At 60.5% G+C, this 27,767-nt stretch overlaps 5 protein-coding genes across 8 annotated transcripts; 4 read left to right on the top strand and 1 right to left on the bottom strand.

Moving 5' to 3' along the window:
- Nucleotides 1-3,476: 3,476 nt before the first annotated feature.
- On the top strand, nucleotides 3,477-7,017 carry G6PC1 (glucose-6-phosphatase catalytic subunit 1). The gene is made up of 5 exons (XM_068167014.1): nucleotides 3,477-3,791; nucleotides 4,293-4,402; nucleotides 5,041-5,149; nucleotides 5,317-5,432; nucleotides 5,914-7,017. Exons 1-5 carry the CDS (start codon nucleotides 3,562-3,564, stop codon nucleotides 6,423-6,425), a joined length of 1,077 nt encoding a protein of 358 aa, XP_068023115.1. The 5' UTR covers nucleotides 3,477-3,561; the 3' UTR covers nucleotides 6,426-7,017.
- Nucleotides 7,018-8,792: 1,775 nt separating this feature from the next.
- On the bottom strand, nucleotides 8,793-17,358 carry LOC137455895 (putative protein PTGES3L). 3 transcript variants are annotated; one of them, XM_068167045.1, is made up of 17 exons: nucleotides 17,116-17,358; nucleotides 16,597-16,710; nucleotides 15,288-15,354; nucleotides 14,881-14,979; nucleotides 14,388-14,477; nucleotides 14,228-14,281; nucleotides 13,343-13,465; nucleotides 13,114-13,273; nucleotides 12,617-12,674; nucleotides 12,106-12,262; nucleotides 11,896-12,012; nucleotides 11,157-11,287; nucleotides 10,932-10,998; nucleotides 10,654-10,745; nucleotides 9,664-9,718; nucleotides 9,144-9,238; nucleotides 8,793-9,008 (listed from the first exon to the last, which is right to left on the bottom strand). In XM_068167045.1, the coding sequence occupies exons 1-17, from the start codon at nucleotides 17,121-17,123 to the stop codon at nucleotides 8,807-8,809; spliced, it is 1,689 nt and encodes a 562-aa protein (XP_068023146.1). In that variant the 5' UTR covers nucleotides 17,124-17,358; the 3' UTR covers nucleotides 8,793-8,806. The 3 variants fall into 3 exon arrangements, with proteins under 3 accessions (XP_068023146.1, XP_068023144.1, XP_068023145.1); XM_068167043.1 differs by lacking the exons at nucleotides 14,228-14,281; nucleotides 14,388-14,477; nucleotides 14,881-14,979; ... (1 more) ...; nucleotides 16,597-16,710; nucleotides 17,116-17,358 and adding an exon at nucleotides 13,539-13,643; XM_068167044.1 differs by lacking the exons at nucleotides 8,793-9,008; nucleotides 9,144-9,238; nucleotides 9,664-9,718; ... (6 more) ...; nucleotides 13,114-13,273; nucleotides 13,343-13,465 and adding an exon at nucleotides 13,791-14,007 and having other exon boundaries at nucleotides 17,116-17,356.
- Nucleotides 17,359-17,425: 67 nt separating this feature from the next.
- RUNDC1 (RUN domain containing 1) lies at nucleotides 17,426-21,628 on the top strand. Its single transcript, XM_068167050.1, is given in 6 exon segments — nucleotides 17,426-17,769; nucleotides 17,772-17,854; nucleotides 18,236-18,394; nucleotides 18,652-18,850; nucleotides 19,098-19,205; nucleotides 20,110-21,628. Coding segments are annotated over 6 exon segments (1,710 nt in total). The 5' UTR covers nucleotides 17,426-17,474; the 3' UTR covers nucleotides 20,976-21,628.
- A 168-nt stretch (nucleotides 21,629-21,796) lies between these two features.
- Nucleotides 21,797-23,992, top strand: RPL27 (ribosomal protein L27). The gene is made up of 5 exons (XM_068167048.1): nucleotides 21,797-21,881; nucleotides 22,016-22,098; nucleotides 22,247-22,416; nucleotides 22,726-22,836; nucleotides 23,906-23,992. The coding sequence occupies exons 2-5, from the start codon at nucleotides 22,018-22,020 to the stop codon at nucleotides 23,952-23,954; spliced, it is 411 nt and encodes a 136-aa protein (XP_068023149.1). The 5' UTR covers nucleotides 21,797-21,881; nucleotides 22,016-22,017; the 3' UTR covers nucleotides 23,955-23,992.
- Nucleotides 23,993-24,543: 551 nt separating this feature from the next.
- Nucleotides 24,544-27,668, top strand: IFI35 (interferon induced protein 35). Of its 2 annotated transcripts, XM_068167046.1 has the most exons (9): nucleotides 24,544-24,741; nucleotides 24,827-24,937; nucleotides 25,182-25,322; nucleotides 25,646-25,759; nucleotides 26,053-26,197; nucleotides 26,390-26,514; nucleotides 26,718-26,907; nucleotides 27,144-27,250; nucleotides 27,401-27,668. In XM_068167046.1, exons 1-9 carry the CDS (start codon nucleotides 24,727-24,729, stop codon nucleotides 27,590-27,592), a joined length of 1,140 nt encoding a protein of 379 aa, XP_068023147.1. In that variant the 5' UTR covers nucleotides 24,544-24,726; the 3' UTR covers nucleotides 27,593-27,668. The 2 variants fall into 2 exon arrangements, with proteins under 2 accessions (XP_068023147.1, XP_068023148.1); XM_068167047.1 differs by lacking the exon at nucleotides 25,182-25,322.
- Nucleotides 27,669-27,767: the final 99 nt, after the last annotated feature.

Here is a 27,767-nt window from a genome sequence, read left to right as displayed (position 1 = left end):
ACCCAACTGTTGCATGGCTCATGGCTGCTGCTGCAGCTCCTGCAGCTGGTGCAGAGCCCTGGCACTGCTGTGGGACAACCCAAGGGCTGTGGGGCCAGGGCAGTGCTCAGCAGGGCCGCGTGAGTGTGCCTCAGCCGTGCCCTGGCTCTTGGACCCTGGTGCTGGCAGGAGGCTCCTGCTGGGGAATGTGGGACAAACAAGGGAGTTAATGAGTAACAGCCACACCGAGCTGCACTAATTGGCTCTGGCCTTGGCTGCTGCCTGGTGTACTCAGCCCCCCCGGCACAGGGACCCTTGTTCCTGCACCCCTAGCTGCATCCAGAGCCCTGAGCTGCAGGATCTCACAGCCTCCAGTGCCCATCCCTACTGTGCTAGGCCGGGCTGGGGACACTGAGGATGGTTCAGCTCCAGCCTCATTGCCTTCCTCTGGCATGTCCCTGGAGGCATGGTTGGCATCCCCCCAGCTCTGAACCCTCAGCATGGGGGCTGGGTCTGCCCAGGGCCATGCTGGAATAGACTCAGGACACCCCAATGTTGGCATCATGGCACCCCGGGAGCCAGCTTGGCTCCCTGCACCACGGAAGGGATTTTGGGCAGGAGTGGGCATGTCAAGGATGTGGCTGAGTGTGAGTCTGCAATTGTCCCTGTGTGTCCTGGGCTGGCAGGGGGGCTATACCCCGGGGACACTGGCCAGGCTCTGGAGCAGCAGGCGGGATGCTCCCTGTGAGGGGAAGGTCACAGCCAGGGGCTTCCTGCCCCCACCTCATGCCAATGCTGCCCGGACTCTGCCTGTGAGCTGACTCAGGTGACACCAGATGTGCTCCCATGCTGGCAGGGGGCCCAGCTCACTGCCCATTGCCCAGCCCCAGACCCTGCAGGACACTGGGAACATTCTGGATGAAACCTTGGCACCATGTGCAGCATATTGTATTACAGCATCCATGCGCCCTGCACCTCCCAGAGCTGCATCCGGTGCCTGGGGAGTCATGGGGACATCATGTCCCAGAGTGAGCCCAGCTGATCCCGGGCTGCCAGCTGATCCTGGGCTCTCTGTGCCCAGACCCTGCCCTCACCCACTTCCTGCCCTGGGAAAGCCACCCTGGCTGGTTTGCAGGTCATGTCCCTGGCGCTGCTGCCAGCACAGCTGCCTGCTGCAGGGGAGGAGGAGGTGGCTGCTCCTGTCCTCTTCCCTGGCCTCTCCCTCCTGTGGCCTCAGTTTTCCTGCAGTGATTGCGATGGGACTGGAGGATGCTAATCCCCACCCCCCAGCACCTTTTGCCCTCGTTTTCTGCTCCAAAATCTCATGGGGACAATTAATTGCTGACTGTTTCAAAACGTTTCTGTCGAGGAAGCCAAGCCTGTTGCATTCCTTCATGCTGGCTAAAGCCACTCTCGGTTGAGGATCCTGGGAATGAGCTGTTGGGGAATTTGTTTTGCAAGAGTAATTCCATTTCCGTGCAAAGTTCTACTTTGTTAGGGTTATTTTGTAGGTTGGGAGCTGAGTCTGGGGGCTGGGATGCTTGGATGCAGCTCCCCTGGGCAGGGACGTGCCCGTGGCCAGGGCTGCTCCTGCAGAGCTGGCAGCGCTCCCGTCCCGGGCTCTCTGCATCCCTTCCCGCCCGTTCCCAGTTCGTGGCACAGCAGGGAAGTTGCTGCTCGGCAGGACCGGCGTGAGCCCCTGCTGCTGCCCCCCTTCACACACAGCCCTGGCCACCCTGGGTCTCCCTCCTGCTCCCCAGCATGGCGATGCTGCTCCAGCCACGCTCCGACCCTCGGGATGGAGTTCATAGAGTCACAGAATGGTTTGGGTGGGAAGGGACCTTTAGAAGTCGCCTCCCTGCAGTGAGCAGGGACAAAGATGTTGAGCACAGGGTCAGGCTTTGGATGCGCTCGCGTTTCGCCTTGCCCAGGAGAATCGGCGGACAGCTCCTTGGGGACGAGGAGGAGCTCCTTGCAGAGCCTGTGAGTGGCTGCTCTGCGGTGCCAGATCTATCCTGGTAGCCCCAGCCCTGCCAGGCAGGTGGAGGCAGATCTTGAACTGCCCAGCGGCCAGCGGAGCACAGGCAGCTGCGGGCAGGATCCCCCTTCCTTGGCCCGGCAGATCCGGTCGCTCTCCAGGCTGTGTCCCAGGAGGGGGTTTTCCGGGGTTTTCCCTGCCAGACCCCGTGGCTCCCCAGGCGAGGCACAGGCAAGAGGCAGGATGCTGCCCGCAGATGCCACTGCACAGAGCCCACTGCTGTGGGCAGAACTCGGCGCTGGACACGACCTCTGCCTGCTCTGCACCATGGCAAGTGGCACAAGAGTCCAAGGATCCTGACCTGAACTTTCTCGAGGAGGGAGATAAGTGATGCATTTTCACTGGCTGCTAATCATTAACCCTCTGCCCGAGCCCCCTCCAGCGGGCAGCTGCCCGGTCGGCTGCGGCAGACTCCGGCTGTGCGTCCTGTGCCACTCCCTCTGCCACTGCCGCCGGGCTGCGAGCCCACACGCCAGCAGCGTGACAGGCGGCCAGAGCTGGGGAGGGGGTTCCCGCTGCCAGGCTGACCTGGTGTCCTCGGGCTCCTGGAAATAGTTTTCAGCGCCACTTGTTTACTGTAACCTGCAGGGGAGGAACGGAATGGTGATGCTGTGGTGCTGGCACTGCTGCCAGCAACAATGCATGGCTGGGGTAGGAAAAGGCTACGGGCAGGGACCCAGCGCCAGAACCAGCGGTGTGCTCAGCTTCATTCCCATCTCAGAGGGCAGCTTGGTTCAGGAAAGGGGCTGACCAGGGGAGCCGTGCTGGGAGAAAAGTCCTCCCTTGCTGGGACCTCATTTGCAAAGGTCTTCAACCCCACACCAGAGATCAAAGCAACATTGCTGGCAGCCAGGAGCTGCCCAAGCTCCCGACCGAGGCTGCAGGGAGCTCCAGAAATGGCTTGGAAAGTTTCCCGTTGCTCAGAGTCCTGATTAAATCAGCCTGGCAAATGCCCTGGCAGCAAGGTGATTTTTTCCTCAGCTGGAGGTCTCAGTGGGTGTGGGGGCAGTGGCAGCCAGCCCCACGCACCACACACAACCCAACCCACGCTGCTGGCATCCCCGTGATGCTCTGGTGGTGCTTGGTGTGATGTCACAGCTCAGCGCTGCAGCAGCTCCACCGTTCACGCTGCTTGAACCTCCTTCTGACAGCAGAGCAAACGCTGGGGTGCAGCAGGAGCAATGCAGCTGCAGCACCGGGTGCCAGGAGGAGCAGGCCCTGCAGAAGTCCCCCCCCCCCCCCCGTGAAGCAGCCCTGGCACAGTGCAGGGAGGGGAGGTGCCAGGAAGGGTTAAGGTGCTGGTGCTGGAGCAGCCACGCTGCACCCGCCCTCGAAGCCTCTTTTCCCCTTTTACGTAAGTTGTTCCAAACATGTTTGTAACACCCCCTGGTGATGCACCTTGGGCAAAAAGTGGTTTTGGGTCCAAAGATCAGTGCTGGGACAAGCAACCTGCGTGGCAAACAAGAGCCTGCAGAGTATAAAACCCTGGCACCGCAGAGCCTGGGACAGCCTGAGCCGCACCGTGGGCAGCGCTGCTGAGGAGGATGGAGTCCAGCATGAACCTTCTGCACAGTGCAGGCATCGAGGCCACACACTGGCTGCAGCAGCACTTCCAAGGATCCCAGGACTGGTTCCTCTTCATCTCCTTTGCTGCCGACCTCAGGAACACGTTCTTTGTCTTCTTCCCCATCTGGTTCCACTGCAGCGAGGCAGTGGGCATCCGGCTGCTCTGGGTGGCTGTGGTCGGTGATTGGCTCAACCTCGTCTGCAAGTGGTGAGTGGCACCAGCTGCCTCTGGGCAGGTGGCACAGCTTGGCTAGCCCAGGCACAGAGCCCCTCACCACGGGGGGCTGCAGGAGAGTCCTGGCACAGCTCTGATCTGTGGGCTCCGGCCTTGGTGCTCCGCTGGTCTCCCAGGTGAGCGTTTCCTGCGGCTAAGCTGGGGCACAGCCAGCGCCTCCCTTCCCACGGCAGTGACGATGCATTTCTGACACAGAGGGGACGTGGTGGAGAGCACACGAGGGACCCAGCCACCACCCCAGCCATGAGGCATCTCACTGACAGCTTCAGCTCTACCGCGGGGCTGATCCACCCTGGCACTACAGCCTGGCAGGGTTTGGTGCCAGCCAGCAGCTGCCCATGGATGCCGTGGCTGTTGGGATGCCCTGGACTGCCTTTGCCTCTTCCAGCTCCCAGGCCAGAGCAGAAACCACAGCTGTGTCCACCCACTCTGGCGCCCAGGACCCTTACAGTCCCTATTCTCCTTTCTTTTCAGGATCCTCTTCGGGGAGAGACCCTACTGGTGGGTCCATGAAACGGATTATTACAGCAACATCTCCGCCCCACCCATCCAGCAGTTCCCGCTCACCTGCGAGACCGGCCCCGGTAGGGTCCCCCGGCCCTCCCAGGGCCAGCAAGGACTGGCATGGGGGTTTCTGCACACGAGGTCCCCACTCCGGATCTCAGACCCTGCAGAAGGGGCACCATTATCAGCAGGCTGCGGCATTGGCCCCTGCTGGGGACGCCGGCGGCAGGTGGCGGCAGGGCAGCCCCTGTGCAGAGCAGACCTTGACCCTCGGTGCAGACGTGGCAGTTCACCGCAAACCCCTGCCCGTGCTCAGCCACAGCCTTGGCCCTTGCCAGGGACGTGCTCTGCCCTCCAGCCCCAGACGTGGGCAGCTGCTCTGCGGGGAAGGGGCTTGCCTGTTTCTGGAGCAGCTCTGTCTGTACTCTGCCCACGGCTTTCTGTGGGAGCCAGGGAAGGGCTGCAGGTGGCCTCGAGCAAATCGTTGGGGATGGTCAGAGCCCTCAGCCCACTCTTGGCTGGCAGATGAGCCACTTAGTGCTGTGCTCTCACACTGCCCTGCCATGCTGCCCTCTGCTCTGGCCTTGCCTACACCCTGGGACAAAGCTGGCTGCCTTCCATAGAGGTGGCACTGCAGATCCCTGGGAGCTCTCCAGGGATGAGTACACAGCAGGCTCTGAAGGGGGGGGCTCTGACCTGGGGCTCTCTTCTCACCCAGGGAGCCCCTCTGGCCATGCCATGGGCGCAGCAGGTGTGTACTACGTGATGGTGACAGCCCTCCTCTCTGTTGCCATGGGGAAGAAGCAGCTGAGGACACTCAAATACTGGTAAGCTGCATCCCAAAAACATCTGTGCCGGGCAGAGGCTGCTCTGGTCCTGATGGGTGCACAGCCAAGCCACCGAGGCATAGGCAGGCTGTGGCACCCGACTGGGGAGTGCATGGGAACAGGCTGGGCAGGTGGCAGCAGCTGACACGAATGCCTGTCCCTTGCAGGGTGCTCTGGGGAGTGCTTTGGACAGGCTTCTGGGCAGTTCAAATCTGTGTCTGCCTGTCCCGAGTCTTCATTGCTGCCCACTTCCCCCACCAGGTCATCGCTGGAGTCATCTCAGGTGAGTGCCCTGGGCCCCCCACAGCCCCTTCCCTGCGGCACCCCCCTGCTGGGCCGCAGTAGCAGCCAGAAGGGTGCACAGCCTGACAGACACCTGTGGGGTTCTGGTGCAAAGCTGCATCCGTGGCTCCGTACTGCTGCCCTGGAGGGCATTTGAGCCATGTGTCCCAGCTGGGCAGGCAGGACACTGCCAGCTGCTGCTTGGCTCTGAGGGATGGTGAATATGGCCTGATGGCAGAGGCAGGGCAGGCTTGGGGCGTGCAAGGGTCTTCACTGGGTGAAGGAGCAGAATTGTCTGTGAGCAACGGGGCACGGAGATGGCCGTTGTGGCAACTGGCACCGTGTAGGAGCACCTGGTAGCCCTTGGCACAGGTCTCCCCGCAGAGTGCCCACGGCTGTGCACTCTGCCCGGTTCCCCCATGGCACAGCAAGCGACCGCTCGCCCATCAGCGCCACCTCCTCTCCCCCTTTGTCCCTGGCAGGGATGGCCGTGGCTGAGACCTTCCAGCACGTCCGCTGCATCTACAGCGCCAGCCTGCGCCGGTACCTGGGCATCACCTTCTTCCTCTTCAGCTTTGCTCTGGGCTTCTACCTGCTGCTGCGGGTGGCCGGCGTGGACCTGCTTTGGACACTGGAGAAGGCACAGAGGTGGTGTGCCCGCCCCGAGTGGGTCCACATTGACACCACCCCCTTTGCCAGTCTCCTCCGTAACCTGGGCGTCCTCTTCGGGCTGGGGCTGGCCCTCCACTCCCACATGTACCTGGAGAGCTGCCGGGGGAAGCAGAGCCAGCAGCTGCCCTTCCGCCTGGGCTGCATCGCCTCCTCCCTTCTCATCCTGCACCTCTTTGACGCCTTCAAGCCACCCTCCCACGTGCAGCTGCTCTTCTACATCCTCTCCTTCTGCAAGAGTGCAGCTGTGCCACTGGCCACCGTTAGCCTTATCCCCTACTGCATCTCCCAGCTGCTGGCCACACAGGACAAGAAGTCTGTCTAGGGCTGCCCCTGCAGGTAACGGTGCAGCCGCCCTGGTGCTGGGCTCGGGGGCAGGCACTGGGCCACTGCACAGGGACGGTTTGCCCCCTGTGAATCTGCACAGACTGAGCCTGCACCAGGAGCAGCTGTGGAGGCTGGACTGGCAGCGCTGCTGGATGGCTCCCACAGCATGGACCCACAATGCCAGCTGTAGACTTGGGCAGTCTGTGGCCAGCTGGTGGCACAGCAAGCCCTGCACCCCCAGGGCTCTCCTGCTGCCCTTCCTGGGCCCACGGGTGGAGGTCATCAGCCTGGAACTCAGCATCAGCAGGGAGAAGGCTCTGTGGCTCACGAGGACAGGACACCTCCATGCTACAGGCTGGAGCTGGCATCACCAGGAGCAGGGTCCTGCCCTGTGGGTGCTCAGAAGCAACAGGCAGACACTGCAAGCTGCAGCTCTAGGGCTACCTCGTGGGAAGCCCTGGCCCCAAGGTGTCCAGGACTCACTGCAGTGTGGGGCAACAGGCAGCACGGACATGCAGCCTGCCTGTTGGGGTGCAGATGGACACAGGGCTGTGTGCAGACCCCTGACATTAAAGCTGCAGGTGTGTTTAGAGTTGTGTCTGGGCACTGCTGGGGCTGGGTGGGGACCAGCTCTCGGGTGCAGGGCCTGCTGTGGAAGGAAGGACACCTTCCCTGCCACCACCTGCAAGGCACAGGCAAACCGCTGGCAGGGGCAGTGCCAGGGGCCCCTGGCCTTGCCCCCTTTCACCCTTGGGCACAGCAGAGTGGACAAACTGCTTTTTGTGCTGTGGTCCAGGGTTTCTGTCTGCACTTTGTGCCAGGAACAGACACACTCACATCCCCTCGCTGCTCAGAGACGAGCACAGCTTTGGGGCCCAGCACATCCCCTGGGACTCTGCCAGCACCCAGAGCGTGGGGACAGAGCTGCTGGGGGTTTGCTGGCTGCACTGTGGGGTCAAGGCCCCACTGCCCAGCCCCCAGCCTGTGCTGAGAGCACAGGAAGCAGCACTGCAGGGCCCTGCTGCTCTGCTCAGCCCTCGTTAGTAGGCAGCTGGCTGCGGGCTGGCCCCACTGACTTCAAAGCCAGGCAGGCTGCCAAGTAACTCAGTGAACAGCCTCTGCCTGAGACAGTTTAAAATAGACACAAAGGTGCAGAGACCTTCTTCCTGCCTGTGTCTGCATGAGCAGCATCCCCCCTGGTTCCTGCAGCATTTGCCCCAGGCCCAGCTGTAAGCACCAGTGGTGTTCTCTGCTGTGTGCATTTCAGAAATGCCATCTGCCCTGCACAGGCCTCGCAGTGCCTTTGGGAGGTGGTGGCCAGCAGAGCTGTGGTGACATCTGTTGCCTTGCCCTGCTTGGATGGGCCTTCATCCTGCGTGGCAGCAGCAGGCAGGCTCTGCAGCCTCTGCCAGCCCACACCTGAGAGCCCTCCTGCTGCCAAAACACTGTGAGCCATCAGGTGAGAGGGCACCTTCCTTCTGGCCCCACTGCACCACTGCCCTCCCTGTGCTAAAACCAGCCATGCCAAAGGTCCTTCCACAGCAAAGCTCTGGACTCAATTCTCTGTGGAGAGCTTAGCCAGACCAGAGGGCAGGGAGCAGGCTGGGGGCAGGCAGCAGGCTGGGGGCAGGCAGCAGGCTGGGGGCAGGCAGCAGGCTGGGGGCAGGCAGCCTTAGACAGCAGAGGCAGGGGCAGGAATGGGTGGCACAGCTGTGACCCAGTGCTGGGGCTGCAGCTCCCCAGCAGCTGGCAGAGGTCCTTGGGCTGAATCCCATCAGCCAGGTGCAGAAATGCTGTGTCCTGGGCTCATGACAAACCTCCTTAGGACAGAGGTTTCTTTTCTTCCCTTTCTGTTTACGCCCAACATCTGAACAAACCCATCCCCTCCTGCCCTTCCTAGCAGGAGAGGCAAAAAAATCTCCCAAGTACCTGCAGGGACGTCCCCACAGCGGCTCCACAGCGCCCTGCAGGTTCTGCAGCTGGGACTGCAACAGCTCCAGGCCCCACGCTGGCAGAGAAGCTGGGGAACAGGGCCAAGAGCTCTGCCTGACCCCAAGAGTTTACACCAGCACCAGCCAGAGCAACTCCTGATGCTCCGAAAGGGCTGGGAAGAGCCACGGCCCAGCCAGGGCTGCCACAGGGAGGTAGACAATGACCAATGACCTGTCCACAGGGCACCCATGCTGCCTTCCAGCTCACTCCACCCTGGCTGAGCCAGGAGCGTGTGCTGCACTCTGAGGACAGCTCACCACCACCTGCAGTCACTTCAGGAGGTGCAGCATTTGTCTGGGGAAAGGAAAGAATCCTCCGGTAAAGTGCGGCAGGCACCAGCACAGCGCTCACAGAACCTCTCTGCACCAGCTGCCCAAGTCTGTGTCTTTATTCCGAGGGAGCTGCTGGTGCAGCTGATGCCAAGCAGGGAGGAGCCCTGCTTTGAATCGATTCTGACCTTTCAGGGCTTCTCTGGCTGAGGAACTCCTGCAGCAGAGCTTGCACCTCTCCGCGGCGACTCATCTTGCTTGCCTTGCCCTGAAAGCGGCCTCGCTTCCCAGCTCCTTTGCCTCCCAGCAGCTCTGCCACCCTGCAGTGACAACAGTACAGGGTGAAGGCCACCCAAAAGAGATTGGCCTGGCCTAGCCTGCTCCAGAGAGCAAACAGGGTCCATGCCCAGATGCCTCATCTGAAATGCTGTGAAGCGAACCACAGCATGTGTTACCTGGGACCCAGCTTCTCAACTGCTTCAACAGGGCCAGCTAGGAGAAAGAGTCCTGCCTCCTTCTCGTCCCCCACAGTCAAGAACAGCAGGGCTTCCTGTAGACAGAGAGGAGTCTGGCTCCAGAATCACCAGTGCCCTCCTTGTCAGGGAGAGAACAGGCACTGACCACAAACCCCATCCAAGCACTGGACAGTTCAAGAGTTTGGGTGCATCACAGACAGGATCAGCTTGAAGAGAGTAAAATAACAGCGTGGGGGGGGTGTCTTACAAACTGTGCTCAGTGGGGGACAGGATGAGCACAGGAGGATACCAAGTAAAAAGGATTGTTGCAGTTCCCTTCCAGCTGAAGCAGTCCACTCTAGGCTAAACCAGCCACTGAGGCTCTTTGGGGGACAGGCTCATCTACAGGGCTCTGAATTTTCACTGCTGTATTTCTGAGGGCTGAGGATTCCCTCTCCTGCAGCCTGAGGCTGGCGGGGACAACCAACCCCTGCCAGGTCAGTCCTCAGCAGCAGCTCACCTCTGTCCCGACCTCGTTAGCGATGATGTTCATAAACTCAGAGTCACCTTCTTTCCTGTAGGGATGGGTGAAAAAAAACCAACACTTCAGAAGGAAGCAAAAGTCCCCAGAGTCCAAAATACCAACCAGGAATCGAGAGCCTGGGTAGGGCTGGGGTTTTGGCCTCTTGCTGCTCAGATGCAGCTGAGGTTTTCAGATACATCTACATCCTTCCTGTGCACTGCTGGGGGCATAGCAGCAATTATTGGAGTGTTTAGGAAATGGAATGTCTCAGCCTTATTTGAAAACACCAAGGGCAGAGAGAGCTCAAACACAGCTATTGCTTTGCTGTAAGACCAGAAGAATTCAGTGAACTGTGTCCAGTTCTGGGCCCCTCAGCTTAGGAAAGATGTTGAGATGCTGGAAGGTGTCCAGAGAAGGGCAAGAAAGCTGGGGAGGGGTCTGGAGCACAGCCCTGGGAGGAGAGGCTGAGGGAGCTGGGGTTGCTTAGCCTGGAGAAGAGGAGGCTCAGGGGAGACCTTCTTGCTCTCTCCAACTCCCTGAAGGGAGGTTGTAGCCAGGTGGGGGTTGGTCTCTTCTCCCAGGCACCCAGCACCAGCACAAGAGGACACAGTCTCAAGCTGTGCCAGGGGAGGTTTAGGCTGGAGGTGAGGAAGAAGTTCTTCCCAGACAGAGAGATTGGCCACTGGGATGTGCTGCCTGGGGAGGTGGTGGAGTCCCCATCCCTGGAGGTGCTTAGGAGACTGGCTGGGGTGCTTGGTGCCATGATTTAGTTGATCAGATGGTGTTGGGTGATAGGTTGGACTTGATGATCTCTGAGGTCTCTTCCAACCTGGTTTACTCTATTCTGTTCTTAGATCACAGAACCTTCCAGCAGGATGAGGCAGTTGAATATTCTATTCACCTTGTTTACACTCTTCCTGGAAGCCTGAACAGGTGTCAGAGGTGCAGCTGCCCTAAAAGGTGTAAAACACCTGAACTCCACCGTACCTGTGCAGCACAAACAGCTGACTCTGAGCAGCTCTGCTCTTGAAGTCCTGGGCTATCAAGACAGCCAAGTCTCTGAGCAGGTTCAGGTTATTCTGAAAGAAAGGCAAATAAACTGCAGATGCAGGAGGCAGTGTGGACAGCAAGTTGCTCCCAGAGACAGGAGCAGCTCTCACAGTAACCACAGAACCTGACGGCTACGACTCCAGCCCCAGCTATCAGAATGAAGCTGAGGTCTACAGCAGGCAGCCACAGTCTGCCTTTGGCAGCCATCCTCATACCTTCTGAAGCAGCTTCACTGAACTGTGAAGCCTCTTCACTGCCTCTACATGCTCACCTGGTCCACTCCTGAAAGAACAAGGAGAATGTGGATCACCACTCTGAAGGACAAAGCAAGGGGCAAAGGCAGATACAGCACGAGGTGCACCAGGCAGCTGCACCCTGATGCTTCTGTGGTATTTGCCAGGAGGAACAGCAAAGGTGTAGCAAAGTGGAAAGGGCATTACTTGAGCAGTGATGTCAGAGCCTTCTCAGTACTGTGACTTTGCTCAACTGACTTCAGCACTCTGTTTCCTGCCAGGAAAACCAAGTTGGTTTTGTTCTTCTTTGCTTTTTCTGTGCCAAGGAGTTTAATAACCTTAAAAAAGAAAAGCAGAGCAGCACAGTGGTTTGCTTTCACTCACACAGCTCTCCAGCTCCTACCAGACTATGCCCTGTTGTGTTTTGGCTCTCTATCAGTGACAATGAACTGACTGCAATCAGCCACAAGGTCAACGTAATAAAAGCCAAGGAGTGAATAGGGTGAAGTTAACACAACTTGCTCCTTATGGGCTGGCACTCTGCAGTTCATCTGCTTGTCTCTGCTGGGACACAGGCTCCAACTCACCACTGAAAACACAAACACTTAAAGGCAGCTCTAGAACTGTATCTCCCCCTCCCTGCCAGAGGATTTCTCATTCATGACGAAGTTGCAAAGGAATTGGTGCTTTAGCAGAGGGAACAGTGACAAGAACCCAGCAATGCACCACCACATCCCCTCTGCAAGGGCATGGGCAGCTTGGGAAACAACACAGTTCAGGGCAGGGCTGAGCTCTGGATCATGAAGGAATGGAGCCTGACTACCAGGACCTGCCTGCTGCCCTGCCCCCTGCTGCTGTCAACCCTTTACCATCAGGGCCTGCTGCTGTGCTGGGTCTGACTGTGTGAAGCAGGGCTCCCAGAGACAGCTCAGCAGCAGCCCCCCACCTGCAAGTCACTCAGGTTGGAGACATGAGTCCCACAGCACATGTTGGAGTCTATGCCTTTGATGTCAACAACTCGCACCGGGCCCACGTGGTCATCTGGCAGACCTCGGCTTCTCACCTGGCAACAGCAGGACAGCGGCAAGCTGCTGACATCCCTGCCACAGCTGCTTTGTCCCCAGGGATACCATCAGCTCTCTCCCCACCACTCAACTGTTTCAATCTCAGGGTCATCTGCAGCCAGCTCCCTCACTGCCACCGGCACCCTCTCCCGGATTTTCTCGTTCACTCTCCTCTCCAGGCTCTCTATTTGCTCTGCGGTCATGGAGGGGGTGTCCAGCTCAATGAGGCTTCGCTGGCGGCCCAGCTCCCTGCACCGATGAGGAACATCCACTGCTGCAGCTCAGAGCAGCTGCAAGGCCCCCCTGCAGCACTCAGTGCCACCCTGCTGCCAGGATGTGGTGACTGAGACTCAAGACACCTCTCTGCTCCCTGTTATTTACAAAGTACCAGAGACCAACCACACACTCAGAGGAGCACAGAACAAATACTTTGCACAGCTTCACTCCAGTTCAGTCACCCCTCCCAGGCCCCCTGAACCCAAGTGAAACATCCGAGGGCAAACTACTTTTGATTTATCAACATTCAGCTCCTTGTTGCCCAGCATGGTGGCAGACACCAAACAAGGTAAGGCTGGGGTCCAAAGGAGCCATTTCCCAGCTCACCATGAAGTTGTCTTGAACCCAAACATCTGCTCTGCAATGGCAGTGATGAGATGCTGTCCTAGAAGAGAGAGGCAGGCAACAGCTTTGAGTACCACTGCACACCAGGGGAGAGATTTTCAGCCAAACTGTGTTTTATCTTCTGACATTCCCTGTGATATCTGCAAATGCCCAGGCACGTGTGGGGCTCATGCTACCACATAGGAGCAGAGAGAAAACACAGCCAATACCCCATGGGGCTTGAACCCCAAGGACACCACAGTGCATGCTGGTTGGATTTTTCCTTCCCCTTGACAGTGAATTTGTCTAGAGACCAAGACAATGGTCCCTGGTACAGAGCTGTTAGGCTTCCCCCTGTCCAGACCAGGGAGGGTCAGTCTGGGCACCGACTGCGCCCAGCCTGGGGCCAGGGTGAAAGCCAGGAGACGCTGCCCCGGTCCGGGCTGCGGCACCGCCCGCATCGCTGCAACGAGGCGCTGCCGGTGAAGCCGAGCACGGACCTGAATGTTGCTGCATGTGGTCGAAGCGTCGGTCCCAGTCCAGCGACAGCAGCACCTCGGCGCCCGGTTCCAGCGGCGCCTGCACGAAGTGGATGGCTTCGGGGCCCCGCCGGGTGACACGCAGCACCGGCACATCGCCGATGAGGCCGCGGTCGTCGGGCTGCGGACACAAGGAGTCAGCGCCGCCACCTCGGCCCCGGCCTCCCGCCCGGCCCGGCCCGGCCCGTACCTGCCCGCCGCCCTCGGGAAAGAGGATAGTGTCCTCCAGCACCACCTGGAACCCGCGCAGCGGCTCCCCGCCGCCCTCGGGCCGCAGCTCCGCCGCCCGGCACGACACCACCCTGGTGGCGAACTGCAACGGAGACGCCGGCGGCGTGAGCACCGAGCCGCGCCGCCGCCCCCCGCCCCGGCCGCCCCTCCGCTACCTGCCGGGCCCAGCTGTCCCGCTGGCACTGGAACACCATGCCGGCAGCGAGGGCGACGCGGGGCGGCGGGCGCGGGGAGGACGGCGGCCGCGAGGGAGCATGGGACGGGCGCGGACGGCGGCCGAGGGGGGACAAGACGCTGGCGGTCGCGCCTCGGTCCCGCCAGCGGGCGGGGTCTGCCTGGCGACGCGCTCTGCTGGTACACGGCCGGCAGGCGGAGGGCGGTTCTCGGCGGCTGGAGCCGACAGCAGATTAACGACAACAGCTGACGTTTATTGCCCCGCGCGGGTAACCGGCACGGGGAGACCGGACGGCTCCCGCCGCCCCGGGCTGGGATCTGCTGCGCTCTGCGGGGAGCCGCGCTGGGTGGCTACGCTTCCCCGGAGCGCCCTGCCCGCGTCGCTCGCCGGTGCGCTGGGAGTCTTTCTGCGGTCGCAGCGTCCCCAGGGCCTCGGCTTCAGAGGTCATCCTGCGGGAGGAGGAGCAGGGTGACGGGGAGCAGGTGGGCACCGGCCACGCAGTCCCCGGTCGCCCAGAGGGCACGTCCCAGCTGGCTTCGGGGGGGGCTGCCCGAAGAGAGCCGCCGGAGGTGCTGCCGGCATCCCGGAGCAGGTGGAGAGCCCGAGGCTCGTCTCGGCGGGGGGCGTCTGCGGCAGGGTCTGGGGAAGGAGGCTGGAGGTGGTGCTTACATCCAGGTCGTCCATGGCGGGGGGAGGCCCTTTGTCCGTCACCTTCTCCAGGAGCTGGATGGGAAAGAAGCAGCTGCAGGAACTCCAAATGCCCAGCTCCCCAACCCCGAGCACCCACCTCACACCTGCCCAGAACCCTGCAGCCTGCAGCCCAGCGCACCTCTGCGTACTGCTCCACCATGGCCCTCTCCACCTCCTCATCACCTTCCCAGTCTCGCCAGTTGTCAAAGTCCACAGAGAGCCAAGCCGGCTGTGGGAAAAGAGAGCATCTTCTGAGGCAGGCAGCAGCACGGAGGGGACCAGGCAGTCCTGTCCTTGCAGCCCAGGGCAAGGACAGGCTGCTCCCACAGGAGCGAGGGGCTGGGCAGCCTGGGGGAAGGGTAGGAGGGGGAACGAGTCCCCTTGCCTGCTGGTGCTGGGCCTGACCCTGCCCGTGCCAAGAGAAAAGGTGCTGCATCCCTCCTGGAGGGCAGAGTCCACGGACTGGCAGTGACCATGAGATTGGTCTCTTTGGGAGCTCTCTGTTGGGATGCCCACATAGGGTCCTTGGTGTCTGTCTGGGGGGAGGTTGAGCCCCAGAGGCCACAAGGTGCCATATGGGGACAGCACATGCACCAAGACTGGTCCTGGCCACTGGGACCCCCCACACACACCTTGATGTTCTCCTTGGTGATGCGAGGCCAGGCCACTTTCTCTTTCCACTTCCTCATAAAACATGTGATGGAGCGGTCAGAGCGCTTCTCCTGTGAGTCCTGCCAAGAGATCAGTGCCTCAGCTGGGAGTCTGCTGGGCTGTTCTCTGCAATCCACTGCAGATATGCACAGGGCTAAAGCTCAGCCACATTCAGGCTGTGAGGAATATAGAAGCTTGGAGGCAGGTGATCACTGGCCCACTGTGAGTTGCCAGGCCCAGGGTCAGGGCTCCCTGCCTTGTGCCCACCCCGCTCAGGCACTTGGGAAACAGCATTCATCTCTGAGTGGTGTCATCAACACTGCATGAGCTGAGTTTAACTCCATGCCTGATGCAGGCTGTAGGACAGATCGTTGGGGGAAAGCCTCACCTTGGAGTTGACCCTGGCATACAGATTGATCTCGTTGTAGAACTCCACACCATCTGCGTTTTTGCAGCTGCCAAAAGAGAGTAACAGCCTGGCTTAGGGCAGGACTGAGACCATGTGGGCCCTGTCCCCTGAACCAGCCCCTGCTCACAGTATCACAGTATCACTTAGGTTGGAAAGGACCTCGAGGATCATCGAGTCCAACCTATCAACACAGACCCCATGACTAGACCATGGCACCAAGTGCCACGTCCAATCTCCTCTTGAACGCCTCCAGGGTCGATGACTCCACCACCTCCCTGGGCAACCCGTTCCAATGACGAACGACTCGCTCGGTGAAGAACTTCCTCCTCACCTCGAGTCTAAACCTCCCCTGGCGCAGCTTGAGACTGTGTCCCCTTGTTCTGGTGCTGGTTGCCTGGGAGAAGAGGCCAACCCCTTCCTGGCCACAGCCACCTTTCAGGTAGTTGTAGAGGGCAATGAGGTCACCCCTGAGCCTCCTCTTCTCCAGGCTAAACTACCCCAGCTCCCTCAGCCTCTCCTCACAGGGCTGTGTTCAAGGCCTCTCCCCAGCCTTGTTGCCCTTCTCTGGACACCTTCAAGTGTTTCGATGTCCTTCTTAAACTGAGGGGCCCAGAACTGGACACAGGACTCAAGGTGCAGCCTAACCAAAGCAGAGCACAGGGCACAATGACCTCCCTGCTCCTGCTGGCCACACTATTCCTAATGCAGGCCAGGATGCTATTGGCCCTCCTGGCCACCTGGGCACACTGTTGGCTCATATTCAGGTGGCTGTCGATCAGCACCCCCAGGTCCCTCTCTGTTTGGGAGCTCTCAGCCACTCCGACCCCAGCCTGTAGCTCTGCATGGGATTGCCGTAGCCAAAGTGCAGCACTCGGCACTTGGACTTGTTGAATGCCATCCCATTGGACTCTGCCCATCTGTCCAGTCGGTCGAGGTCCCTCTGCAGAGCCTTTCCACCCTCTAACTGACTAACATCTGCTCCTAACTTGGTGTCATCTGCAAACTTGCTGATGACTGACTCGACCCCCTCATCCAGATCATCGATGAATGTTGAAGAGGACAGGGCCCAGCACTGATCCCTGGGGGATGCCACTGGTGACTGGCCGCCAGCTGGATGTGGCACCATTCACCACCACTCTCTGGGCCAGGCCCTCCAGCCAGTTCCTAACCCAGCACAGAGTGTAGTGGTCCAACCCACGGGCTGACAGCTTAGCCAGCAGTTTGCTGTGGGGGACGGTGTCAAAGGCCTCAGTGCTGTGTCCCGGCCGGCAGGGCAGCTGCAGCTCACCTGAACACCAGCCGCTGGTCCTCAATGACGACCTTGACATCCCTGCTGTCCTCGACACAGAACTCGAGGTAGACGTACCGCGGGCGGTCGTACCACAGCGTCTTGGCAGCTTGCCTTGGGAATGAGCAGACCGGCAGGGGGTTCCACGGTGCCCAGCAGTGGCGTCATGAGACCGTGCCAGGCGTGATGTGGGGACTGGGTCAGGAGGGTGCCCCCAATGTGTCCCCTGCCTGGGCCGAGCCCCAGGGCTGGTCGCATGGCAGCAGTGGGTGGGCACACAGCACTCCCCTCCCGCTCCTCCCGCGGCCGCTCGCCTCGGCAGCCAGCGGGCCCCGGCAGCCTGGCCTGCCCTCTCTTTTCCCTGCCGTTCCCGGCGCCGGTCCCCCGTTGCCCCGAACCACCGGGGGGGTCCTACCCGGTGGAGCCTCAGGCTCCGGGCCCTGAGCGGGTGTCCGAAACCCCCGACTGGACACCGCCCCCGGGGACCGGGCGCTGCCAGCCCCGTCCGGCCACGCTCACCTCGCCATGGCGGTGCTGACCCCGCCCCGCGCTATTTCGGGCCGGGGGCGCGGCTGTCGGCGGAGGCCAGCCGCGGGGGCCGGCAGCTGGGATCAGCCGGGCCGAGCGCAGCCAGTTCGCGGCCCGGTCACTGGCCCTCCCTGCGCTGCCCGCAGCGGATACACCACACGCCCCGGCCCCGCGACCCCGGGACCTGCGACCCCGGGACCTGCGACCCCGGGACCCCCGGCCCCACCGCAGCGCTCCCGCCGGGCCGCCAGGGGACGCTCTGGCTACGCCCCGCCCCCGCCAGGCCCCGCCCCGGCCCCGCGCCGTGACGGCAAGATGGCGGCGGTGTCGCGGCGGCAGTAGGGGTAGCCATGGACGCGGAGGGTGGCCCCCTGGGCCCGGGGGAGCGCTGGGCGCCGGTGGGTGCCGTGTCGGCGGCGGCGGAGGAGGACGAGGAGGAGACCGAGGAGGAAGCGGCAGCGGGCGGGTCGCCTCAGTCGGTGCCGCGGCTGCGGGCAGAGCGGTGCCGCCTGCAGGGGGCGCTGCTGGCCCTGGCCTCGCACTTCGCGCAGGTTCAGTTCCGGCTGCGGCAGGTGGTGCGCGCCGGGCCCGGCGAGCAGCAGCGGCTGCTGAGGGAGCTGGAGGAGTTCGCCTTCCGCGGCTGTCCCGGGCCCGCCCCGGTGAGTGCCGGCGGGACGCGACTCTGACGGGTGAGGGCGAGGGAGTACCGTCTGCTTTCCCATGGCACAGCGTGCCACGCGAGACCGGTACGTGCGAAAGCCCGTCAACAGCGGCGCGCCTCCGTTTTGTCGCTGGGACGGAGGGTTTGCGCCCAGCTCGGTCCGAGGAGGACTGGACTTTAACAGGCGTTAAAGACTTGCGCCGTGTGAGCCTTTCCTGCTCCGCCCGAGACGCGGCGGTGACTCGGGAGCTCTGTCCCCTGCGTCATTCGGTGGCTCGCAGCGCCGCTTCCTGCGTCCCGGCTGGGGCGCCGAGCTCCGGCTGTGCCTCTCCGTGGCGTTCGGGCACGGCTTCGTCTCGGGCTGAGAGAGCCTCTCAAACCGCAGTCCTGTTCTCTGAGGCTTGGCTATGATGGTAAATGTTCAACTTACTTACTGGCAACTTCTTTCAGGGTGAGCAAGAGAAGCAGGAGCAAAGTGAGGTCCAGAAGGAGAAGCAGAGGGAGCTGATCTTGCAGCTCAAGACACAGCTGGATGACCTGGAGACGTTTGCTTACCAAGAGGGCAGCTATGATTCTCTGCCACAGTCTGTGGTTATGGAAAGACAACGGGTAAGGCTCACAAAGCCCTTTCTGCCTGTACCTTGTAGTGTTATGTAGTCTTATGGACTGCAGGAGTTGCTCAGTCCTTGTTTCTTGCCAGCAGCTGCAATGGAGTATCAGTAATTTGTCTGACTGTGTAAACCTGTCCCGTGTCTGCTGCAGTGTTTTGTGTGCAGCAGAGGTGGCCTGTGGATAAAGGAGCATTTTGGAGCTCATGGGCAGCAGCACCACGCAGTGAGATCATGCTACTGTCTTGTGGTTTACAGATGATTATAAATGAGTTGATAAAGAAGCTGGACATGGACTTGAGCGAAGATATTGCAACGCTGTCTCCAGAGGAGCTGCGACAGCGTGTGGATGCTGCCATAGCACAGATTGTTAACCCAGCCAGGGTGAAGGAGCAGCTGGTGGAACAGCTGAAGACACAGATAAGGGACCTGGAAATGTTCATCAACTTCATTCAGGGTCAGTTGCTGGGGTTTTGGATCAGCAGATTGAATTGTTTTGTAATTCCCTGTTGTGAGGACAGATGTTGCAGATGTTAGAGGATGTAGGGAGGGGTTCTGGGTCCTGGGGGAGAAGAGATTTCTTTGAACTGTTGGGGGGGGAATGGAAAAGATGCAAAGAGGTCTAATGGATAGAGACCTTGATACTTGGGCTGTGCAGCTTCAATTCACAGGTGTGAAATAACAGTGTGAAATTCTTGTTCTAGATGAAGTTGGAAGCTCTGGGAAGGCAGAAGATGGACACTGTGAATGTGCAGGCAGAAAAGATGGTGGTGGCTCCTCCAAATCAAGTACCCAACCTTCTGGAAACAGAGGTGGGCACTGCTCAGCTTGGAGCTTCCAGCATGGATCCTGCAGCAGCATGCTCAATAACCAAGCCTGAACCCACATCTGGTCACAGCAGGCTGCTTTGCTTTTTCCTGGCAGCTGGTTTCTGTGTCCAGTTTTGTCACTTTTCTTCTGTGGGATCTTCAGAGTAGTCACAGAACCTGAATGCATGACACTGAGGGTGGGGTTGGTCCTCAGAGGAGATGTGGAGTAGAAGCAGCTTCTGATACTTGGTGCAAACTGCAGTCAGACTTAGCAGCCTTGTCTCGTACATGTTTTGGCTACAGTGCAGTGTAGTTAACACTCAGATCTTAGCTCTATGAGCTGCATGTGTAATCTGAGACTGGTCTACTTACCACAGAGTTGTGTTTGAACCAGAATAGTACCCTAGAGGAAATACCTTTGCCTTTGTGGTCTGAGGCATCTCCTGCTCATTGGACATAGAAAGCTGTTGTAGGATTCAGAGCCATAGAATACACTGGGTTTGGGAGGGACCTTTGAAGGTCATCTAGTCCAACCCCCCTGCAGTAAGCAGGGACATCCCTGACTAGATTGGGTTGCTCAGAGCCCCATCAAGCTTGACTGAATGTCTGTAGGGCTGAGGCCTCTACCACCTCCCTGAGCAACCTGTTCCTCTGTTCCACCAGGTGGCCAAGGGAGGTGGTGGAGTGAGATGTGAGACACATTTCTCTGTGAGATAGCGGACAACAGGCTGTGCAAACGTTTGCTTTTCCGTTTGGCTTCAGTGCTTTGAAGCTCTAAAAAGGAGCATCAGTCTTGGTGACAAAACCTCCTGAGGGGGAGCAGACATTTGCACTTCCTTGTGTGTATGAAAGAGCACAGCTGCTGGCTCCTAATGAGAGTGTTTATTCTCTTCTCTAACCCCATCAGTGAGCCCAGAAGATGCCAGAAAGATGCGAGAAGCAGGCCTGCACCTCATGCGGCGCATGCTGGCTGTGCTGCAGATATTCGCCGTCAGTCAGTTTGGTTGTGCTGCCGGTCAGATTCCTCGCACCCTCTGGCAGAAGGACCAAGCCAGCAAGGACTACTCCCCCCTGATTAAGAAACTGGAATTGTCGGTAGAGAGGGTGAGGCAGCTTGCTATGAAACACCAGCAGGAAGACCACATCATCAGTCCCACTGATCTGCAGGACGTTCCCTTAGCGGGCAGAGATGAGCTGACCCTAGCTGTGCGTAAGGAGTTGGCCATAGCTTTGCGAGACCTGATGGCCCACGGGCTCTATGCCCCTTCCCAAGGCATGAGCCTGGTACTGGCACCCATTGCCTGCTTGATTCCCGCGTTCGGCTCGGCGCCGCAGGCCATGCACCCCTGGGAGCTCTTTGTGAAGTACTACAACACCAAGAACGGCCAAGCCTTCGTGGAGTCCCCGGCCCGCAAGCTCTCCCAGGCCTTCGCCCTGCCTGTAACGGGGGGAGCAGCCACCACCCCCAAGCAGAGCCTGCTGACGGCCATCCACACGGTGCTGACGGAGCACGACCCCTTCAAGCGCAGTGCAGACTCCGAGCTGAAGGCTCTGGTGTGCATGGCGCTGAATGAGCAGCGCCTGGTCTCCTGGGTCAACCTGATCTGCAAATCTGGAGCTTTGGTGCAGTCCCACTACCAGCCCTGGAGCTACATGGCAAACACAGGCTTCGAGAGCGCCCTCAATGTTCTCAGCCGCCTGAGCAACTTGAAATTCAACCTCCCAGTCGACCTGGCTGTCCGGCAGCTGAAAAACATCAAAGATGCTTTTTGATGTATTTTTATTGTCGATCACACCTTTTCCATAAGTGAGGCAGCTGCTGGGCTCCAGCAGCCTGGCTTTTTTAAGACCAAATTTGGCTCTTTGATAATTGCAGTTAGGGAAATCCAATCATGTGTTGATGCTGGAAATCTGTGTTTTGCACTGCAAAGCTGCTGGAGGTTGGGTGCTGTGCAACACCTTCACCCTGCTCCGTTGTGCAGCTCTGAGGAGCAGAACCACATGGTTGACAAGCAACCAGAAAGGGCTCCAGCGCATGGAGCTGGCAGCCCTGAGTGCAGCGGGGGCCTGGCTACGGAGACTAAAGGCAGCTGAGGTCCTGTTGAACCTACAGCTCGACTCCTGGGCTCCCCCCCCCCGCCCCGGCTGTTTCTTAGTCTGTGCTCTGAACTATACCCCTGCGAGATGCCCATCGGAGGGTTGCCTGGTGGCAGGGGACTTGCCCTCCCCGGTACGAAATCGGCTGACCCGCAGGTGCAGGGACTGCACTCCTCCAGTGCTGGGGGCTCGGTGATCCACGGGAGCAGTCGGGTGGGGGCAGACTTTGCCCAGCAGCCCTCGAGCTCTTTGTTCGAAGCTTCTGTGCAGTGGTGAGCGCGCCCGCGTCCGGTGCCGGGCCGGGGATGATTAAACCGCTTTAGCAAGTGCGTGTGTGGAGAAGGCGTCTGGCTGCCGTGTGTGATCGCCGTTCGGTACGAGCCTTGCGCGGCGTTTGCGCCGACTCGCCGCAATCGCGGTTAAAGCCTCCGCGGGGGCGGGGAGGGGCGGCGGGGAGGTGCTCGCCCCACGCATGCGCAGCCGGGTGCCTGGGGGCGCAGCGGAAGTGAGGTAGGGCGGCAGGAGGCGGGGCGCCGCTGCTGCGTCCTTTTCCGGTTTGGGCGCCATCGCTGCGGAGCTTCGGTGGGTGCGGGCCCGGCCGCGGGATCCGGGGCCATCCGTGACATTCGCCGGGATCAGGCGGGAGCCGGGGCCGGCCGCGGGGGCGGGGGGGCGGCCGCAGGCCGGGACGTGACCGCCGTGCGCTGTCTCTGCAGAGATGGGGAAGTTCATGAAGCCGGGGAAGGTGGTGCTGGTGCTGGCCGGCCGCTACTCGGGGCGCAAGGCTGTCATCGTGAAGGTGAGCAGAGCCGGCGGGGCAGAACCCGGCGGGGCAGAACCCGGCGCCTTGCTGCCGCCCGTTCCTGGGCGGGCTCCCGCTGGGGGTTCCCGGCGGTGCTGGCTGGCGCTCCGCGGTGCCATCGCCGGCGACGGTCGGTGTGTTTCAGAACATCGACGATGGTACCTCGGACCGGCCGTACAGCCACGCTTTGGTGGCCGGCATCGACCGCTACCCGCGGAAGGTGACGGCTGCGATGGGCAAGAAGAAGATCGCCAAGAGGTCCAAGATCAAGTCCTTCGTGAAGGTTTACAACTACAACCATCTGATGCCCACCCGGTGCGTGTCCGCAGCGTGCCGGCTCCTGCTGCCCGGGGCGTCCCCTCCTCTTGCAGCGATCTCGGAACCGCTGGCAGGGCTGGACGAGCACTCTGCAGAACAGGGGCTTGGGGAGTGTGAGGCTGTGGGGGAACAGGGGTGGACTCCTGAAACGTGGCAGGTTTGGTCTAGCCACAGTCATTTTCTTTCTTGATGTTGGGGTACCAACGGGTGGCACTAATTGTATTTGGCTGCTGCAGGCTGTCTGCTGCACTGGCACCTCTATCCAGGCACCATGGCTCCACTAAACCTTCTGACTCTCTTGCCCAGGTACTCTGTTGATATCCCCCTGGACAAAACCGTGGTCAACAAGGATGTGTTCAGGGACCCCGCGCTGAAACGCAAAGCAAGGCGTGAAGCCAAGGTGAAGTTTGAGGAGAGGTGAGTTGGAAGTTCTGCTCTCTTCCATGGTGCTGGCTCCTGTCTCTTGGTGTGCCACAGCTGAGGTGATGCCAGGTGGGCCACTTGAACGCATTTCCAGTGGGGTGTGTTTCACCTCCCAGCCCGCAGGTGTTCACACAACCCTGTGTCATGGTATCATAGTATCATTCAGGGTTGGAAGGGGCCACAAGGATCATCTAGTTCCAACCCCCCTGCCATGGGCAGGGACACCCCACACTAGATCAGCCTGGCCAGAGCCTCATCCAGCCTGGGCTTAAGCACCTCCAGGGACGGGGCCTCGACCACCTCCCTGGACAACCCATTCCAGGGTCTCACCACTCTCACGGTGAAGAACCTCCTCCTCACATCCAGCCTGAATCTCCCCACCTCCAGCTTCATTCCATTCCCCCTAGTCCTATCGCTACCTGAGATCCTGAGAAGTCCTTCCCCAGCCTTCCTGTAGGCCCCCTTCAGATACTGGAAGGCCACATTTAGGCCTGTGCTGGGAGCTGCTGGATTGGGATGGGGAAATGGTTCACCAGGAGCTGTAGGCTTGGGCTGGTGTTTGTGAGGCTGCTGCAGCCTCGCTCCAGCTCCAGTGGGACCTTTCAGAGGCCAGGTGACAATCTCTGGGTGTCTTGCTGCCAGTTTATCTGCTGTCTGTCACTGGGCTTGGTGGGGCACTTGAGAGTGTCCAGTCAGGAGTCCTGTTGAGTGTTGTGAGCCTTGACGGGACGGGGCTGTCAGGCAGGCAGCCTGAGGTGCTGGCTGTTTCAAAGTGTTCTCTGTTCTCTGGGGCTGTCTGATGCCTCTCCCCCAACTTGTGTGTCTCATGGCACTGCCACAGGCAGAGCTCTTAATTCTTGCAGTGAAACCACTGAGATGGGGGGATGTTGCATGAAGCAGCTTCATGAAGACAGTAGGAAGCTGACATCTGTTTTCCTTGGGAGATAAAATGCTTTAAGTGGGTCCAGTAGCAGCCCATGCTTGTGGGACTAGGTGGGCAGCTTGTCTGCAGGTCCAGTGCTGGCTCAGAGCACTCCTAACTGCCCTGTTCCTCCTCTTCCAGGTACAAGACAGGCAAGAATAAGTGGTTCTTCCAGAAGCTGCGATTCTGAAGCTGCAGTCAGGCCCTGTCAATAAATGTTTATTACAACCCCTTTTGTGTTGTTGTACAAACCCTGGGACTGCAGCAGCGGGGAGGCTCCTTCTCCACTTGTCTTAAGAGCTGGGGAAGCCACCACAGCCCCTGGCTGCAGAGCTTTGTGTAGCTTGCACTGGCACTGCCCTGGGGGCACCTCCTGCTTGGAGGGTGAGTGGTGGTGTTCCTGTCCCGGCTTTACCAAAGCTGCAGCAATTCCAGGGAGAAAAGAGGGGGGAGGGAGGAGGAGCGGTTCCCGTCTCGGTTGCCCACTGGGTGACTGGTACGGCACCTTTGGCTGTGCTGGTTCAGCGTTGGGTTCTGTGCATTGCTGTGCCGGTGGTCCCGCTGCCGTGGGGCGGGGAGGGGCTGCGGGTTGCATTAGAGACTGTTGCGGAGGCCAGAAGGTGATTTACCGGCGGGGGCTTGGGAGAAGCGGCGTCCACGGGGACGCGGGTGCGGGAGGGTGGCGGGGAATGGAGAGGAAAGAAGGGTTTGGCGGGGTCAGCGCAGCCGCGGGCTGCCCTTGCTTCCGTCGCTGCCGCCGGGGGTGGAGCCGTGCCGGAAAGCGAAAGCGAAGGGCCGGAATCGACGGCGTCCCACCGGCGGCAGGGGCTCACCGGCAGCGGCGGCTCAAGCAGGCGGTTGGGGTGGTCCCGGTGCACGGTCCGGTCGGTTAAGGTTTCCCCGTTGCCATTGCGAGGCGGGGCCGTCTAGGCTGCCACCGTTCTTCCGCCAGCGCCGCGAAGATGGACTCGTCCGGGGTGAGGGACTGAGGGCCGGGGACTGGGGGCCGGGGGGGCGGCGCGGGGCTCGGCGCAGCATGGCTGAGGACACTCCTGTCCCCAGGATTCCTTCATCCAGCTTTCTCGTCCCGAGAGCCCGAAGGAGGAAAGCTTAGAGAATGGAAGCCCGGAAGAGACCTCCGAGCACGTCCGGCAGGAGATCCAGCGCTGCAAGGTGCGTCCTGCTGCCTCCGACAGCCACAGCCAGGGGGGTCCGCACCGCCCAGGCACATCCTCTGGCCAGCCTCGGCTGTGGGCTCGAGGTTCTTGATTTCCCCTGACAGAGAGGGAGTATCCCGGGTTAAGAGAGCCCATAGCAGGGGCTGTGGGCTGCACCCCGCGTGGGATCCTTCCCAAAGCAGTGTGTGCAAGCGGAGTGCCACACCGCCGGTCTCGCTGGCTGATGATGCCTCTCACAGGAGCTTTGTGCTGCTCTGGAGCAAGACCTCGTGAGCCTGCAGATGGCCAAGGAAGCTGTAGAGCGAAAGACACAAGAGCTGAGGGAAGGAGAGCTCTGTAAAAACCTTAAGCAAGAAATACCTTTGCGCATTCGTGAAGAGGTAACCTGCTGGTAGGGACTGGAGCCGGGGGTGGGGGGCGCTGCGTGCTTGGCTCACTGCTCTCAGATCACTCCAGTCTGGGCCCAGCAGAAGTTCCACAGGACACCACATCAGGCCTCTGCCACGAAGCCAGTCAGTGCTGGAGGGGTGGAGGGAGGGCTGGGCTCCAACAGAAGGAGCCAGGCAGGGCTGCCAGCAGTCAAAAGCAGAGTAGTTGGATGTCCAGGAACGGTGCTGTGCTCAGATCATGGCATGCTGTGGCCCCTCATGCTCTGGATGTTCCATGCTGCTCCCTCTTTCTTCCTCTTTTCCTGTCTTTCCAGGTGGCCATTTTCCTTTCAGAGAAGGAGGGGAGCAGACTGAAGCATGAGAAGCAGGTGCTGAAACAGAAGGTGGAAGGACTGAAGAAGAGGCTCCTCTGGGAGGATCCAGCAAGGGTAACAGAGTGTGTCTGGGCACTTGGGTCTGCTGGCAAGGTGCAGGACCCTGGCTGGAGAGCATGTAGGTGACTGCAGCTGGGCTCTGTGTGATGGCTGGCACAGCTTCTGCTCCTGGGTGGCTCCTGCCAGGGCCAGAAGCTCCAGTTACAGCTTTGGGACTCCAGGCATGAGAGTCTGCTTAGGGTCTCCAGCTGTTTGAGCCATGAGCTTGTTTCTAGTCTGTGAATTGTCAGGGACAAGCCCTGAGCAGGCTCCAGTCTCCTCCAGGTGCTCTGTGTGCTCCCACCTAGGTGCTGCCAGCCTTGCCAGAGAGGAGCATGGTGTTTAAGGGCCTTGTGACAAGCAAGGAGGACACAAACAAGCTGATGCTGATCCCAAAGATCCACTACCCTCTGCTGGGTGGCTCAGCCCTTATCACCTTTGAGAAGGCAGAGGGTAAGAGCCACAGCCAGGTGTCCTGGGTGACTGGTTTGGGGGCTGGTCTCCTCCCCAGGCCAGAGCTCTGTCCCCTCTGCCAGTGCTGCGTGGGGTTGTGCTCCTCCCCAAAGTGCTGGCTGCCCTGTGTCCTGTCCTTTGTGCACTCAGGGCAGGTGGCTGATCCCCTGTGGGGGCTCTCCCTGCCTGCAGTGGCCCAGAGGATCCTAGAGATGAAGGAACATGTGGTGGAGCTGAGCTGCGGGGAGGAGCTGGATTGGTGCAGGGTGCGAGTGCGGGCAGTGCCCGTGGATTTACTGATGCCCTCTGCCCTGGAGGTAGGTCCCTGCACTGCAGAGCTGCAGGCTGACCTGAGCATGTGCCAGCTCTGCTGTGCTCCACTCCCCTGCTACCCAGCTTGACCTCTGCCAGGTCACTGGTACCGCCCCAGCTCAGCCTGTTAGTGCCACAGCTCTGCACTGCTTCCCCGAGCGCTGGGGCCAGCCCTGCCCTGGCACTGGTTGGCCTGTGCCACCCACAGATGGGGCTGACTCTGAGCAGCAGGAGAATGCTTGTGTCTGGCCTGCCCAGCCTGGGCATCCCTGAGGAGGCACTGCTGGACAAGCTGGAGCTCTTCTTCAGCAAGACAAAGAATGGGGGTGGTGAGGTGGAGAGCATAGAGTTCCTGGACGATCCTGGCCGCGTCATGGTGACCTTCGCAGAGGACGGAGGTGTGTGGGGTGTCAGGCTGCCACCAAGGGGGTCAGCCCATCTGGCTCTGGGGGCACACCACTTGTCTCCTGAGAGCAGATGGGGCTGTGCCTGTGGGGAATGGGGAAGGCAGAGCGAGTCCAGGCTGTCCTGAGACTGCTGGTGCAGGTGGGCTGGGGCTGGGCAGTGCCAGCCTTGGTGCCTATGCCAGGGACATAAGTCCTGGGTAGCTCAGGGCTTTCCCTTCCATCATCAGTGGCAGAGCAGCTAATTGAGAGAGGACACATCCAGGTCCTTCTTGGGAAGGGGAAATACGAGGTCAAAATATCACCGTGCATGAGCGGAGGTATCACCAACCTGCAGGTGAGGGCACAGACCCTGTGCCAAGCAGGACCTGCTAGCCCATGGGTGGCAGCTCCTGAAGCCCCCACTCCTGTGCTGCCATGCAGCAGTGCCATCCCGAGGGGACCCCTTCCTTGGGGACCTCTGTGGCTCATTCCTGGCTCTGCCCAGCTCCATCCCTCCCGCTGCCCCCGGACGGTCCTGCTCACGGGGATCCCAGATGTGCTGAATGAGGAGTCCATGAGGGACGCCCTGGAGATCCACTTCCAGAAGGGCAGCCGTGGTGGGGGAGAGGTGGACAGCCTGGTCTACATCCCGGCGGGACAAGTGGGGGTGGCTGTTTTCACGGAGGACGCAGACTAGCCCTGGCCAAGCCCTGGCCAGCCCGGGGCGTTTGGCCTGGCCGCTGGCACAACGGAATTAAAGTATCTGCAGGGAAGGCTTCGTCTGTCGTGCTGGGGCGGGCTGGGAGCGGGTCCTGTGTGCAAAGCGGGGCCCTTCGCGGGCACGGGGACCAGGAGCGCCGGGTCTCCGGGCC

The sequence above is a fragment of the Melanerpes formicivorus genome, unplaced genomic scaffold (genome assembly GCF_026170545.1).
Source record: "Melanerpes formicivorus ecotype bairdi unplaced genomic scaffold, bMelFor1.0.p_v2 SCAF_112, whole genome shotgun sequence".
NCBI classification, from domain to species: Eukaryota; Metazoa; Chordata; class Aves; order Piciformes; family Picidae; genus Melanerpes; species Melanerpes formicivorus.
This window is presented reverse-complemented; position numbering and strand designations above follow the sequence as displayed.